This window comes from Rhamphochromis longiceps, linkage group LG11 (genome assembly GCF_057381845.1).
Source record: "Rhamphochromis longiceps isolate RC_006_pf linkage group LG11, R_longiceps_female_GT1.1, whole genome shotgun sequence".
NCBI classification, from domain to species: Eukaryota; Metazoa; Chordata; class Actinopteri; order Cichliformes; family Cichlidae; genus Rhamphochromis; species Rhamphochromis longiceps.
Genome location: NC_140567.1, coordinates 26,660,755 through 26,677,397, shown reverse-complemented (window position 1 = coordinate 26,677,397; position 16,643 = coordinate 26,660,755). Strand labels below are relative to the sequence as shown.

Here is a 16,643-nt window from a genome sequence, read left to right as displayed (position 1 = left end):
TTTGTTTTTGTCTTTAGTGTTTGTGCAAGCTTCCTCTTTAACTGCTTTACATGCTTTTATCGGATGCTTTTTATCAGCACTTCTGGAGGTAGAGCTCTTTTACTGGTCAGATTCTTATGATCTACGATATCAGAGACTTCTTTGGTATGTTTGGTATGTTTTTATGTTATTCCTATATATATATATATATATATATATATATATATATATATATATATATATATATATATATATATATATATATATATATATATATATATATATATAATCCTATGCTGGCTATTTCTCATTTTTCTCGAGTATGTCATTATTGTAAAATTTGGGTTAACATCATATTATGTATTTGAAGTACACTGACCACTCTCTTTATACATTAATTAATTATGAGTTTAAGAATTTACTAAATAATCACAAATGAAATTTTGATGCAGAAAGGATGTTTTGTGTTGTTTTCTTTACTGTTTGTTTTTCTGTTTGTATACACACCTTTAGCTCTCAGTGACAAACTACAGTATATTAAACTGTGATGTTGTGAAGGGTGATATTTTCCTGTTACATATTTTTTTTAACATTCATTAAGTTTATGACATTATGTTTATGACACACTAATGTCTACAGCCTCCTGACTCTTAATTTGTTGTAAAATGTGAATTTACATGCTTCCTCTTTGTTGATGTATTTCAGTTTCTCTTCCCTAAATTTTACCAACATAAATAAAAGAAGAAGAAGATTGAATACAAAACAGTTAAAACAAATTAAGAAATTAAAAAATAAACCAATAGTATGACTGAAATGGTTGACACTGCCTTATGTTGATTGGTACAAGTAATTCAGTTAACAAAAAAAATAAAAATAATAATAAACACTGTGTTCTTTACCTGGAAAATAATAGTAGTGTTTCCAAATACTTGGAAGGCACTGAATATCTAATGCAGCAGTTTAAAAAAAATGCATGCATTAAAAACAAACAAACAAACAAATAAACAAACAAAAGACTAAATACAGAACACAAAAAACATTATTTTTGCATTTCAACATGAACAATCCAACAATCCATCCAATACTTTACAGACCGGCTGACTGAGCGACCATGTGGTTGAAAGCCACTTCACAAGTCAGAGTCTAAGTGAAAATAAAATTAATGGCCATTCCTCTTTCTGTCCACAGATGATGGAATATAAAAAGTTTACAGGGGAGGACCTTGACTGGTCTGATTTGTATGAAAACTATAACTATTCAGACGGGAACATCTCTTATGAGGGGAGTGATATTTGCAGCCTGACTGAGACTGTGGACTTTGAAGCTGTGTTCATACCAGTTCTGTACTCTGTGGTGTTTGCTGTTGGTCTAACTGGGAACGGATTGCTGTTGAGGATACTGGCTCGGAGTAGAAAGACCTGGAGCGTAACAGATACCTTCATCCTCCATCTGGGAGTGGCAGATATCCTGATGCTGGTGACGCTGCCCATCTGGGCTGCACAGTATGCCAAAAGTGATGGATGGACATTTGGTACTCCCCTTTGCAAGATCGCTGGAAGTGTTTTTACAGTAAGTATTGTGCTGAAGTAAAGATGCAGTGAAAATATCTGTACTTTCAATTAATTTAGCAGAGGTGTCTTGTCTCTCATTGATTTCTTTAGATTAACTTCTACAGTGGGATCCTTCTCCTGGCCTGCATCAGTCTGGACCGCTACCTGTCCATCGTCCATGCTACACAGATGTACTCAAGAAAGAAGCCTTGGGTTGTTCAGGCCAGCTGCCTGATGGTGTGGTGCTTTTCACTGCTTCTCTCTATCACTGACTGGATCTTTTTGGAAGAAATATTTGATGATAGACGAGGCAGGAGAGAGTGTATTCACAACTATAGCAAATTTGGTGAGAATGCAGTATATTATTGGAGGTTGGGATCACGCATGATTTATCTCATAGTGGGTTTTGTGCTTCCTTTCGCCATCATGATGTTCTGCTACTCCTGCATTTTGCATCAGCTGAGGTGTGGTGCCCAGAGCCATCAAAAGCAGAGAGCTTTCAAAGTCATTGTGGCTGTGGTGGTGGTTTTCTTTATCTGCTGGACCCCGTACAACATCACACTGTTAGTGGAAACGTTTAATTTTGATATCAGTAATCAAACTTGTTCAGACACAATATCTCTGGAGAAAGCAAAGACAGTGACCACCTCTCTGGGCTTCTTTCACTGCTGCCTCAATCCCATCCTGTATGCTTTTGTGAGTGAGAAGTTCCGGCGTCGGCTCCTGAGCAGGGAAACAGTGTTCATGTCAGACTTAAATGTTTCAAGTCATCAAACAAATCATAGGTGAATTCTTCCCCCTGACCGTGCTTCCTCTAAAGAACAGTCAGCCAGATTAAGGAGCTCCTCTAAGTATTTCTTCCACAGTCTGGCTATGTCCTCAGTTGAAGGCAGCAGCACCCCACCTTCTCTGGTACAAAGTGTAAAGTTTTAGTTGATGTTACAGAGAATTCTGACTGACTGAAAGCAGTTCTTTAAATAGGAAGGACCCACTGGTGTTATGCGGGGGCCCAGTCGTTTTAAGCTGGGTTTGTTCCTGTTTATATAGGCTGCTTTTGAAAATATCAGGATTTATACCCAGGGATATATATTCTCTTGGAATACTTCTGGAAAGCACCATTAGATGAGGATTTTACTCTCAGGATTAAAGGCTAAATTCACTTTTACAGACAAATATTTTTTTAATTTGCGCAAAAAATGTTTAAAGTAATGAAATTTTGTTTTAAAAACTTCACATAGTTGACAAAGCAAAAGTCAACCCAATGAATATTCAGCCACCACATCTTTCAAAATTCAAATTTACTACACACACTTTATTTACATTACTTCAAAATGGCATTTTAAAACCAACCAACAAAATTACTGTAAACAATATGGATATTTACTACATTTTGAAATATATGGAATTAATTAATAAGAAAGCAAATCTGTAGTGGATTTAAAGAGATATATTAGACATGCAGAGAGATTCTTTCCAGTCCACACCGCAAGAAAGATGAGGTGTGAGGCTTAAATTACAGGCATTGACACTGCTACTTTTGCTGACTTGACTCTCTGTGGCTCTCCTATACAAGTATAATTAATGTATGCATAGGTTTATAATTACTTCCCAGAATTACTTCAGCTTTTTTTGTGTGTGGGATTGCATAATTTCTGTGGCCTATAATGCATGCAGTTTGGAAATGTTGTCTATCGCTGGTGATTTTAAAACCATAATGAAGGCCACCATTACTCTTACTGTTATACAACGTTCTATTATTTTAATGTTTTTATGTTAAACAAACTGTTTTTCTGAGCTGTATAAAAAATACTTAACAGTTTGGAAAATTCAAAATCTGAGGTATGTTAGAACATGTTTCTAAAAAGCAATTTTAGACATAAAACACACATTTTTAACAAAACTTAAAAGCAAAAGTAAAATAAAAATGTAAAATGAACACTTAAATGAGTGAACATGTTTGTTGGTGAGTTTATAGGTAGTTAAATCAAAAATTCTACTCCTCAGTAAAAGCTTTTGGCTCTTTTTTGAGGAATTTTATTTCCCAGAGTTTATATTTGTGGTAATAACAATTTTGTTGCTAAATAAATAAAAAGTAAAACCAGAGAAATAACTGTTACAATTGCTGACAAAATAAACGTGTAAAAAACATTTTTTAAAAGAACAAAAAAAATGAGTAAGTTATTGTTTTGGTTAGTTTATTGGTTGTCAGTATAGATGCTGCTCTACAATCTTATTGAGCTGAAGGGAACTTTCCTGTTTACAACATACCATAACTCTACTTATTATAACGACTCCCAATATTTAATGTTTACAGTATAGAGTTCAGTGCAGGAGAGGAGCCTGCAAAGATAAAAAAGCTGCATTATTACATGCATTATTTGCTTATTTCTACCTGCTTTAAACATTATCTAAACAAAAAAAGCAGCTTTCAAATCACGTTATGAAACCACTGTGTGACTTGTTTGTCTTCTGCTCATGAAGTCTTTACTCAGTACATGTCGACTGACGTGACAGAAGACAGCGCAACATTTTGGTCTATTTCTTCCCTCTTTTTTTCTGTATATATAAAATTTTTATAATGGCCTGTGTAAACCGAGCAGAAGTTAAGTTCACGACCGATTTTGGCAAACAGATGAAGAATGGATGTAAGAATGATAGAGAAAATTTTAAACTCACATCCAGCAGTTTTTGTAAAAACAGCTTACATGCTTTTAACTGGAAACTGAAACCATAAAAATGAAAGGTAGACGCACTGGCTCGGTGACAGAGATCTTACGTAACAGATGGAAACAATGAGATATAATATGACATGTGACTCACTTCTCCAAAACAAATGACATCCACATGATCGACATTCAGAAAAACATGTGGACAATGACATGACTGCTTTTGTTTTCATAATTACGTGAAAGGCAAATATCTGACAATAGCAGGCTGATGACAGCAGTGCTTAGATCATCCCAACCACAGTCAGGATGTCTACACTATAAACATTTCAGTAAAGCAACAGAGAGTAAGGTGGATTAAAGACACTGTCTGCAAACACAGCCAAACAGGGTCAACTAGCCCTGGATTTGTGTTAATCATTTAGTATTTTTGCTAAATGTGCTTACATTTGATCGAGTTGTATACAAAGACTTTCTCTTTGCTCATACCAGATTTGTTACTCATTAAACAAAAGACCTGATTAGCTGGTTTTCTCTATCTTAGTTGCCAGATAAGCTGAAGCAGGAAATAATGCTTGAGGTGCAGCTGAAAACTGTAAACCACATCTTAAACACGAAGAATGTTTCTGCTGCTTTCGACAGCCACCATTTCTTTTATTGCATCATGCGCTCTTACAGACTCTCTGGAGTCACAAAACACTAAACAGAGGAAGGAGTGCGTCGAAACGAGGAAACTGAATATTTTCAAGTGTGAAATTACTGCACAGCGAGTTTTCAGAAGAACACTCAGTACCGAAAGTACATTTATTTCTGAACATAGTTACATTTCTCAAGATTGTTAGGATTTGAAACCAGGCAAGCATGGCAGGTCACGACGTGCTGAGCAGTGTGAAAGCATAAAACCACAGGCTTTTGTGTGTGTGTGCAGCACAACACAGACTATTATCATCACAATAAGTTTTTATCTTCTCTAACGTGCGTTCTTCTCCCACATACTGGTCTGCTGGTTTTCTGTCAGCTGGCTCTGTTCACAAAGCCTCACACAGTTCTTCCTACTAAACACAGACACGTCTTCAGATGACTGTAAATAGAAAGCTACGAAAAGGGTGCAGCACCCCTCCTCCACCGCGCTCTGTCACCTGACTGATGACATCACCACTTTTTTCTTTTCTTCCTGTGTCACATTTGTACATTCCCAGAAACAACGATTTTTAAAGTTAAGTAAACTGGCCTGAGGGAAAATCCCTTAACTGCAAAGCAATCACACGCTGACATGTCATTACGCAATCTCGGGATTTACTGCTTCAAGACAAGTCAAAGAGAGCACAAGAGAGAAAGCTTAAACACCGAATTGTTTTAATGGTGTTAAAGTTATAAACTGTTTGGGACTGTTTAACATACGATGTCAATAACACTGCCAAAGGTAACAACTTGCATTACACTGAATTTCAAAGATTATGATATTAGCTTTACGAAAACTGTGTTGAAAACTGTTAATTGGCAACACAAATGTTTTACTAATCATAAAAAACTAAATACCTTTATTTTAAATAATTCAAAAATAAAATACAGACATCCGTTTTAACCCTTTTGGGTGAGCATATGTCACTATGATGCATGTGTGGAATGTGAGAGTCATTTTTATATATAAAAATCTGCTTGTCAGTTACGCAGAAACAAGTCCTCCACCCCATCAACTCATGACATGAAACTGAATTCACTTCGTCTCAGGAGTGTAAAGTTGCTCATCTCACACTTGAGTCGCAAGAGAGTATGTTCATCTTCACTAAGCTAACGGATTCTCTGCATCCGTCATCTGTTCCAGCTCTTGCTGTTGATCCTGACCGTGATCAGGCTGCTGTCTCTGGCCTACACCAAGATCCCAGAGTGAGCCTTTTGGTTCAGTTTTACTACATCTCAGCATGGCCAGTAAGTGTTGCCTGAAGTTTCCACACAGGCCGAGATACAGCAGAGGCCTCAGGCTGGCGTGAAGGCAGCCTAACGCAGAGGTGCCCATAAGAAGTATTTTTAGTGAACCTTCAGAGCTTTTATGTAAATCATCAGGATGTTTCTGAAGTCTGTTCTGGACAGTGTCCAAAAAAAATATGAAGTTGTACGGCATCCAACACACACAGAATACGACCACCAGAGGCAGGATGACGGTGACATTTCTCTGCCTTCGGGCCCCATTAGAGCTGCACTGCCACCATAGCATATGTGAGAAGATCATCAGCATGAATGCAGGTAGCACCAAGCCAAATATGTGGTGGAACAGGCGTGACCACAACTGCCAGTCAGTTCCAGATTGAGGGTAGATGTGAACACATGTTTTCTCTTCTGTGGAGTCCTTTTTAGCCCCTGGGGAAATCCAGTCAGGTACGGTGAGGATGACAGAGATAAGCCAGACTGACAGGCAGCTGATGTGAACAAAGAAGGGCTTCTCGTGGGAATACAACTGGATGCCATGGATGGCAGAGAGGTAGTTTTGAAGACTGATGCAAAACAGCAGAAAGATTCCACAGTAGTAGTTGAGCTAGAAGAAGACAGGGAGAACTTTTAGCGTAAGACACAAACCTCTAACTTCTATAAAAATTACACTTCATTTCTTCCCTTTCACATCTGTCCTACTCTAAACTGCTGTTCTAAGCTTGTTCTCTTCCTTAAAAATGTTAAATACTCAGTGGATGTCACTGTCATCCTGTTGAGTACAATGACTCTGTTCTGCACGTTCTGCCAAGAAACTAAATTCAGCAGAAAAATGATGGAGTACAGCAAAACAAAAAAAACTTTCTCACAGCTTCACTGAAAATGTCTTGCTTTTATTTTCAGTCTCTATCTGATCCATACAACATCTAGTCCTTACCTTGAAAACGACTCCAAAGATCTGGCTGAAAATGCCCAAGGACCAGTCACAAGGCTGACTTGTCTGTGCAGCCCAGAAGGGCAGCATTAACAGGAGGAGGATGTCCGCGATACTCAGGTGGAGAATAAAGGTGTCCGATATGCTCCACAGTCTCCTCTTTTGAACCAGAACTGTCAGGAGAATAATATTTCCCAGGATTCCAACAACAAACACTATGGAGTACAGAGCAGGGACCCACACTGCCTCACTGCCTCTTTTCACAAAAGACTCATCCCCTGGATACTCATACTCATAGTCCTCCTCAGGAAATGTGTCATTCTCTTTAAATATTCCATCGAGATCCACATCTAGATCACCCATGTTCGTGAACTGTGAAGACAAAAATGTTGAAACACTGAGACCAGACAAAAATGCTGCAGTGCCTCAGAAGCTCTATGTCAGAATAGATTCCTCTCTTTCTTTCTCTCTGGGTAAAAGTCATGTTAGTTCCCTGAAATTTCCCGTTGGTAAACCCAGCTTATAGTAAATGCACAAACATACAACAACTCACATGTTGTGATGTAGCAATTGTGGGGCTGACAAACGGAAAGTACAGTTCTCCTTAGTCACACACACACACACACACACACACACACACACACACACACACACACACACACACACACACACATTTTAATCTATAAAACTGCCTCCCAGCTTTGCTTTTTACCGTTGTTAAAATAAAGCTTCTACAAAACCAGAAGAGTCAAGAGTTAAGGATAGGGAACGCTAAGTTTGCGCACACAGTTATTGCAAACAGAAAGTAGACAGAATTATCAGTAACTTTCATGGCTGCCAGTAAAATGTTCATATGTTAAAATACATATTGTAGGAGGGCTGATATATGCAAATAAATGTACGTACTTCACATAAAGAGCTTCGGCTGTAGAGTTTGAGCAGCTTTCTGCGCGCTGTAGGTCGATGTTAATAAAAACAGGACCCGCACATAGCCTACCGCTTCAACCTCGGGTCACTCAGTTTTATAGGGTGACTACCGGTCGGGTGTTTTTGGAGGGAGCACAGACGAACTCCCGCAGCTGTCCGACGCCTGTCAAGTACAACTGAAAAAGGTGCGATAGCGTTCTTTACAGCTACCAAACACAGTTAAATTATAGAACCATGAAACTGTAATTACAGAACAATACGCTGAAAGTAGATCCACAAACATAAGCGCTCCGGCGAGCAGACGTAACTTAGAAGGAGACGGTGAAAAAAAAAGCTGAGCTCACCACAGTAGTTCGCTTATCGGAGACACGCCCCGCACACAAACTGCTACCTTTAAACGTGTCACGCACATAAAGGAATTATAAACATTTTAATTTTTACTCCACTGACTTGTTTTGGTTCATCACACGTCACCTCGCTCGCAAATTGCCACTTCAGTCAAATAATACAATACACGAAAATACAATATTTTATTTTTCAAAATAAAATACTGCATAATAATTACACTACAGCGGATACGACTGAAAATCCAAAAGAAAGAGAATTTAAGAAAAAGACTAGGCTCTGTGGTTTTGCGGCGCTCAGACAGACACCTTCCAGTGGCGACACTGGCTAATTCTCTGTGACCTCCGTGTTTAATGTGGAAAAACAGGTGGTTTGTTTTGAAGGTGGCCCCCAACTCACTTCCGTGTCTCGCCTTTAGACGTCTGGCTTGATTCGGACTTCTGAAAAGAAGGAAACAAAACAGACAAAGCGTCGCATAAATAGCTGCTAAACTAGAGGGAGCTGTTGAGATTGTGAGATGGGTTGGCCGGCTGGAGTTACCTAACTCCACTCATAAAGTGATGATGTTGCTATTTAAACAAACCTAAGAGTGTAGCAGATAATTAGAATGAAGTAGAGAGCTAAATATCAAAATGATGCCAATCTAACTTTAATTGTGAAAGAGACACTAATGTAAGTTTCATATTAGTTATTTTAATTAAACTGATTTTTAACATGACCTGCTCAAAAGTCGTTTACCGCAGTCTGTGGCCAAGACGAATGCAGCTGTTGTTTGTTGGTGCAGGTGTCAGAATATTTATAACATGCAATACTTTGAAAAAGTTTCAAGCCGTCCTTCGTTTTTAATTTTTTTTCTGGAAAAATAGGAAATAAGTCAATGTGTAAACATGCTTATATACGGAAGAGGATTAGGGCCACTGGGGGAAAAAAAGAACTCTGACTTTAATCTCGTCAGAATTCTGAGATTAAAGTCAGAATTCTTTTTTTATATGAAGAATCTCAGAATTCTGAGATTAAAGTCAGAATTCTGAGATTAAAGTCAGAATTCTGAGAAAAAAGTCAGAATTCTGAGATTAAAGTCAGAATTCTGAGAAAAAAGTCAGAATTCTGAGATTAAAGTCAGAATTCTGAGATTAAAGTCAGAATTCTGAGATTAAAGTCAGAATTCTGAGAAAAAAGTCAGAATTCTGAGATTAAAGTCAGAATTCTGAGAAAAAAGTCAGAATTCTGAGATTAAAGTCAGAATTCTGAGAAAAAAGTCAGAATTCTGAGATTAAAGTCAGAATTCTTTTTTTTCCCCCAGTGGCCCTAATCCTCTTCCGTACTTATACAACGTGTAAGGTTAAAAACAAAAAGTTTAGATGTCTGCCGTTTAACCCAAATCCAGCAGAGGGCGCTCCATTGCAATCAAACGATGCGTGATGATGTGCATGTGGCGTTCCATACATGTAAGTACGTATGTAGTATCATGGTCTTTACAGGATTTATATCTGACTTTGCTATTTTGACACAAAGGTCTGTTTTTTTTCTAAAAGAAAGGTCCTAAACAGGAATCCCAGCTTAACTGTAAATATTAAGTTTAACTCAATGCAGCACTCAGTGTGTTTCATCTCAGTTGTTCAATGTGTGGTCCTTTGTCTTCTTAACTTTATAGTGGCTTCTGAGAATAAATTATGCTCACATTTATTATCCTCTGAAACCCAGAATTTAATTTTTGTCCTCTGTTGGGGACATTTATATGATTTATGAGTCCTGCTGCACTGTCAATGTGATATCTAGGGCTTTCAATTAACAACACATTTGTGGGGGTTGAGCTAACAGACTACATAGACTTTCTTTTCAAAAGGATGGGAATTGCAGCATGCACATTTTATGTCCAGAATGGAAACAGATACCTTGTTTTGCTGATATTATGATTCTATTGCCAAAACTCAAATTGTTTCAATTTGAAACTCTTAGTGGTTATGTGTAGGATTTCAGAAATGTACCACCATTTCCAACCTATATGTCCTCACTTCAGAAAGCAGAGGGCAGGGTGAAGCAGATCTTACTTGAAAGTGTGGAAGGGAAGTCAGACTCACTGCTGTCATGAGGTAGAGGAAGGCAAGACATTAGAACAGGAAGGTGAAAGCTCAGAGGAAGACATATAAGCTTTTAAGGTGCCTTAGCATGAACAATGTGCTGCCACCCATACCATCCATAATAACAAGTATTAATTGTACGGCTCACATGCACGCATACGCAGGCACGTGCGCGCGCACACACACACACACACACACACGCTTTCTTTATCCTTTTTGATTAATAGGATATATGATAAAAATGCTTTGAATTGTGAGCCTCCCGTCTTTGTCAGTTAACTTTCAACAACACTTAAACCGGATTGACTCCCTGCACAGGTCAGTGCGTATATGCCAGTTGAGAAACCAAATTTCACAACTTCAGAGCCCTAGCTTGTACACCACTTCTTACCCACAATGGACTTTGGAGGCCATCGTGTTCCCTCTTTTCAGGCTCAAAAGCTGGTACGTCCTCGTCTGAGCCTTTACTTTCTTACTGTAATGTTTGACCCTCCTCCACCTCGTTTGTATGACTACACTTTCACCATTCTAAGTAAAAGAGTAAGGAAATCCCCTCAAAAATAATTTGAGGTGTAAGAAAATGACATAATTCTGTAATCAAGCCAGACCTGATGTCAGCTACAAGGTACAGAAGATTTAAAAAAAATAACAACCTCTTCTGAGGTTTCTCTTTCCATCATCATACCCAGAACATCTCAGCTCCAAACTTTGTGTCAGGGAGTTTTTTTTACACTATATATGGTATTTTCCCACACTCTTATTTCCTAAAGGGCCATAACAGCAAGTGTATCTGCGTATTTGATATGGCTGTTTTTTGTTTTTGTTTTTAAACTTGTTTGTTTTGTTTAAATGCCAAATACCCTGATGCACTTGTCCCATCGTGTCTAGGCATGGGACAGTACCAACCTGGGGCTCTTTTGCACGCATGCAATTTTCTAAAATAAAAAATTCACCAAGAAAAACAAAGAGCTTTACTTTGTTTCCAGCTAAAAGAACACAGTTTTATCAGGCTGGTTGTGGACCCTGAAAAGAAATACACATTACACATTGAACATTATGTATCCTTTTCCTTTTATTTCACAATTATTATTATTTGATACATTTTGGTATATAGAAAATAATTAACATCAAAGCATATCTGCAGAAGATATAAGAGATATATTAGAGACACAGAAAGAATCTTGACAGTGCATTCTGAAGGAAATGGTGGCAGGTGTGATGCTAAAAGTAGAGCCACTTTGCAGCGTGCAAACACAGCTACGACAGCTACCTTCCCTGACTTATAGCTTCTCTGAGGTTATCTTAAACAAGAATGTAGGGTTGTAAAACACAAAGCACATAACAGCGTTTCCACTTACTTTAAGTGACATAATAATAATAATAATAATAATAATAATAATAATAATAATAATAATAATAATGCATGTAATTTGAAAATGCCATTATTGATCTAAAAGGTGTTTTGGTTGTATGTTAGTGAGTTTCTGAATCTTAATTTGCTGAGCTGTAAAAAACAAAACAAACAAACAAACAAACAAACAAACAAAAAAAACCCCAAACAAACAAAAGACTTAACACTTTAAAAAAAATATAAAATCTTAGAAATGTGCACTGTAATATGTGCAAAATTAGAAAAAATGTTTTAGACATAAGCACACATTTTGAGCAAAAATCTGCTATGTAAACAAAAGAAAAGTAAACATTTTAAATGCAAACTTATTTTATTGCTAGTCAGGTTAAAGACTATTCCACTATAATTCTTTTTAAAATATTTGTGAATCAGTTTTAAGCATAAGACACATTTAGAGCAGGATTAAAATCTGCCAACAAAAACAAACAACACTACATGCTGTTGTCATCCGGTCTCCTGTCTGGACATTCCCAGTACTCATGCTACAACAGTGAAATCAAGATGTAAAAATACTGGCGACTATCAGTGCTGCCCCTCAGGCTCCATGACAGGAGGACCAACACAAAGACGGACAACAAACAGAAACAATCTGAGGACTTAAATACACCAGATTAGGAGAGGATGGACAACAGGTGGAAAGACATCAGGAACAAATCTGACAAAACAAGGGAAGCCAAACTGAACATAACACACATGAGATAAGGTACTGTCAAAATAAAACAACAAGTGACACTCACATAGAGACCCAGGCAAGAACATGTAAGCAAAGGGAGACGAAACTCAGAGACACGACTAGGGAGACACAGAACGAGGGTGAGAGAGTGAGGGACAGAGAGGGTGAGGGAAACCAGACACACACACAGATGCCCACATGCCTGTGGAAACGGGCAAATAAACAAGACAAGACAGACTCCACTGGGTGGCAAAATGACGCAGGAGATACTGAGGAGGACACGCAGAGGCAATACCAAGGCAAACAGGACCCGAAAGGAAAAAAAAAAAATCAATAGACATCAGGGCTTCAAACTGAACATAAGAATAGCAATAACTCTATAAAGAAAGAACAAGACCAAACACTGCAAAAACACATTCTACAAAATACGTCATGGACCTAAATAAACTCAAAGCTGTGGGTCAATGAACCAGTACCATGACAGTAACATCATCATGATCACATCTGAGCTTTCTCACGAAAGAGTATGTTTCTCTGTTCATCTTCCCTAAACTGACTGGTTCTCTACACCCATCATCTGTTTCAGCTCGTCGTCTTCATCATACAGATACTTACAGATATCTACTTTTAACCCTTTTGGGTGAGCATATGTCACTATGATGCATGTGTGGAATGTGAGAGTCATTTTTATATATAAACATCTGTTTGTCAGTTACACAGAATAACATCCTCCAGCCCTTGAACTCATGACATGAAACTGAATTCACTTCCTCTCAGGAGTGTAAAGTTGTTCTACTTACATCTGAGTCAAAATCTGTTCATCTTCAACAAGCTAACAGATTCTCTACAGCCATCATCCGTTCCAGCTCTTCCTGTTGATCCTGACCGTGATCAGGCTGCTGTCTCTGGCCTACACCAAGATCCCAGAGTGAGCCTTTTGGTTCAGTTTTACTACATCTCAGCATGGCCAGTAAGTGTTGCCTGAAGTTTCCACACAGGCCGAGATACAGCAGAGGCCTCAGGCTGGCGTGAAGGCAGCCTAACGCAGAGGTGACCGTGAGAAGGGTTTTTAGTGAACTTTCAGAACCTTCCTGTGAATCATTAGGAGGATCCCGAAGTCTGTTCTGGAGAGTGTCCAAAACAAGTATGAAGTTGTACGGCATCCAACACAGACAGAATACGACCACCAGAGACAGGATGACGGTGACATTTCTCGGGATTGGGAGGCCATTACAGCTGCACTGCCGCCGTAGCATATGTGAGCAAAAGATCATCAACATGAGTCCAGGTAGCACCAAGCCAAATATGTGGTGGAGCAGGCGTGACCACAACTGCCAGTCAGTTCCAGATTGAGGGTAGATATTAACACAAGTATTAACTTCTGTGTAATTATTTTTACCCACCAGGAAAATCCAGTCAGGTGCAGTGAGGAGGACAGAGATAAGCCAGACTAACAGGCAGCTGATGTGAACTAACCAGTGCCTCCCGTGGGAATATAACTGGATGTCACGGATGGCAGAGAGGTAGTTTTGAAGACTGATGCAAACCAGCAGAAAGATCCCACAATAGTAGTTGAGCTAGAAGAAGACAGGGAGAACTTTTAGTGTAAGACACAAACCTCTAACATCTATAAAAATTACACTTCATTTCTTCCCTTTCACATCTGTCCTACTCTAAACTGCTGTTCTAAGCTTGTTCTCTTCCATATAAATTTTAAATACTCAGTGGATGTCACTGTCATCCTGTTGAGTACAATGACTCTGTTCAGCTTTCTCACAGCTTCACTGAAAATGTCTTGTTTTCACTTTCAGTCTCTGTTTCACACAACATCTGGTCCTTACCTTGAAAACGACTCCAAAGACCCGGCTGAAAATCCCCCAAAACGAGTCACAAAGCTGAGTTGTCTGTGCAGCCCAGAAGGGCAGCATCAACAGGAGGAGGATGTCCATAAAACTCAGGTGGAGAATAAAGGTGTCCGATAGGCTCCACTGTCTCCTTTTTTGAACCAGAACTCTCAGGAGAATAATATTTCCCAGGATTCCAACAAAAAACACTACAGCATACAGAGCAGGGACCCACACTGCCTCACTGCCTCTTTCCACAGGAACATTATCCACTGTGCTGTTAAACACTGTAAACACTGTAGTGTTATTCACTGTATTTGCTGCATCGTAATCATAATCATAATCACGGGTGTTGTTCTGGCCATATTCCAAATAGTCATCAGACTTTAAGATTCCGTCGGTTTCCACATGCAGCTGTGCCATGTCCATATACTGTGGAGACATAAACAGGACAGAAGAAAATACATCAGTGCCACCCACACTGCCTCACTGCCTCTTTTCACAAAAGGCTCATCTGATAGTGATAGTTAATGTTAGGGTCATAGTCAATTCCACTGTTCACATCCAGACCATCTGTACTCATATTCGTGTTCTGTTGAACCAAAACAAAAAGTCAAAACACAGAGAGAAGATAAAAGCGCTGCAGTGCCTCAAAAGCTGTATGTCAGAATAGATTCCTCTGTCTCTCGTTCTGTGTGATGTACAGTACTCAGTTGTCGCTCCCCCCCTTTCTCTCTCTCTCTCTGTCACACACACACACACACACACACACACACACACACACACACACACACACACACACACACACTTAAAATCTACAAGAAAGTCTCGCAGCTTTGTTATTAAGTGATGTTGAAATGGACAGTCAGGAGTTAAAGATTAGGAACGTTAAGCCAGCCAACACAGTTTTTGCAAGCTGATACAAAAAGAAACTGAAAGGGACATGCCTGATAATTATCAGCAGCTTCAATTGCTGCAAGAAAATGTGCGTAACGTTAAAACACTTCACAAAAGTCAAAATATATTCATATTGCATGAGGGCTAATCTATGCAAACAAATGCACTTACGTCACATAAAGAGCTTCAGCTGCAGAGTTTGGGAAGCTTTTTCAGGTGAAGAGATACATTATTTCTCTGAAATCTCTTAAGAAGCTGCGTTTGCGCTCAAAATTTAGGAATCATAAAACTGTAATACAGAAAACTCGCACGTGCTGAGTACTCAATCTATAAAAAACAAGGGTCATGGTAAACGAGACGATAAGAAAAGCTGAGCTCAGCAAAGAATCTTCACTCACAATCATGCAGACGATGCGGACTCGTACCTTAAAGCCTCTCATGCACAGAAAGGACTTATAAACACCTTAACTTCTATTCCACTGGGATATTGTGGTTCATCACGCCTCACCTCGTTGTTTTTCACAATAAAATATTGCATTATAACAATTTAACTGCAACAGATAGGCCTACGACTAAAAATCTCAAAGAAAGATGCGTTTTCAAAAAGACGAGGCTCTGCGGTTTAGTAGCGCTTATACAGACGCGTTACACTGGCTCAGCCTCTGTGACATCCGGCTTTAATAAGAAAAAACAGGTGGTTTGTTTCGAAAAACCACGTAACGTCACTTCCGTGTTACTAGTTTATATGCCTGGCTTGATCCACTAGATTTCAGCAAACAAAGATAATCGAATAAAGAGCTACTAAACTAGAGGGAGCTGTTGATATTGTGATATTGTGAGATGGGGTGGGCAGTTGGGAGATCTAACTAGACACAAGAAATCATAAATAAGAAAAGTCCTAAGGAAACACTGGCTCAAAGACATCTGTTAATAAAGTAATTATCATAAATCAGTTATCATTTGATTTATTTGGGCACTTATCTTGAAGTATTATTTAAATTCAACCTTAAATAATGGCCATCGACAAAAAAAGCATGTTAGGGACCCCTTAAAAAGTCTGCAGACTTTGTCCTTTGAACTTCTCTTATAGATTTCATTTCAGGAATTATTAGGTAGTCATTATAATGTCTCTGGAACTTTTTGATGTACTTCAAAGTATTTTTATTTAGTTTAAAACACTTTTAAGTCAGATATTTTAGACCTGACAACTGTCATGATATGCGTGAAGTTGTTGTTTAAGGTGCAGTTCATGTGGAAGCCACAGGAGGGTGGTGTTGAGCGCATAATAAAAAGTGATGGCAAAACCTAAAAGACTGTCATGTCTGCTCCCTGAAGCAATATCGTAACAGCAACTACATGCAGATTTTTTTAAAATAAATATTTTCCATACAAATTACGATGTTATTAAAC

General features: G+C 38.5%; 3 protein-coding genes across 7 annotated transcripts; 1 reads left to right on the top strand and 2 right to left on the bottom strand.

Moving 5' to 3' along the window:
• The first annotated feature begins 1,165 nt into the window (after positions 1–1,165).
• On the top strand, positions 1,166–2,318 carry LOC146659366 (C-X-C chemokine receptor type 3-like). Its single transcript, XM_085424189.1, has 2 exons — positions 1,166–1,548; positions 1,641–2,318. The coding sequence occupies exons 1-2, from the start codon at positions 1,168–1,170 to the stop codon at positions 2,316–2,318; spliced, it is 1,059 nt and encodes a 352-aa protein (XP_085280315.1). The 5' UTR covers positions 1,166–1,167.
• A 502-nt stretch (positions 2,319–2,820) lies between these two features.
• Positions 2,821–8,544, bottom strand: LOC146659365 (C-X-C chemokine receptor type 3-like). Of its 4 annotated transcripts, XM_085423369.1 has the most exons (4): positions 8,327–8,540; positions 7,962–8,158; positions 7,059–7,427; positions 2,821–6,728 (listed from the first exon to the last, which is right to left on the bottom strand). In XM_085423369.1, exons 3-4 carry the CDS (start codon positions 7,416–7,418, stop codon positions 5,982–5,984), a joined length of 1,107 nt encoding a protein of 368 aa, XP_085279495.1. In that variant the 5' UTR covers positions 7,419–7,427; positions 7,962–8,158; positions 8,327–8,540; the 3' UTR covers positions 2,821–5,981. The 4 variants fall into 4 exon arrangements, with proteins under 4 accessions (XP_085279495.1, XP_085279496.1, XP_085279493.1 ...); XM_085423370.1 differs by lacking the exon at positions 7,962–8,158 and having other exon boundaries at positions 8,327–8,544; XM_085423367.1 differs by having other exon boundaries at positions 7,962–8,540.
• Positions 8,545–11,830: 3,286 nt separating this feature from the next.
• On the bottom strand, positions 11,831–15,707 carry LOC146659364 (C-X-C chemokine receptor type 3-like). Of its 2 annotated transcripts, none has more exons than XM_085421864.1 (3): positions 15,405–15,707; positions 14,334–14,768; positions 11,831–14,069 (listed from the first exon to the last, which is right to left on the bottom strand). In XM_085421864.1, the coding sequence occupies exons 2-3, from the start codon at positions 14,763–14,765 to the stop codon at positions 13,317–13,319; spliced, it is 1,185 nt and encodes a 394-aa protein (XP_085277990.1). In that variant the 5' UTR covers positions 14,766–14,768; positions 15,405–15,707; the 3' UTR covers positions 11,831–13,316. The 2 variants fall into 2 exon arrangements, with proteins under 2 accessions (XP_085277990.1, XP_085277989.1); XM_085421863.1 differs by having other exon boundaries at positions 15,659–15,684.
• Positions 15,708–16,643: the final 936 nt, after the last annotated feature.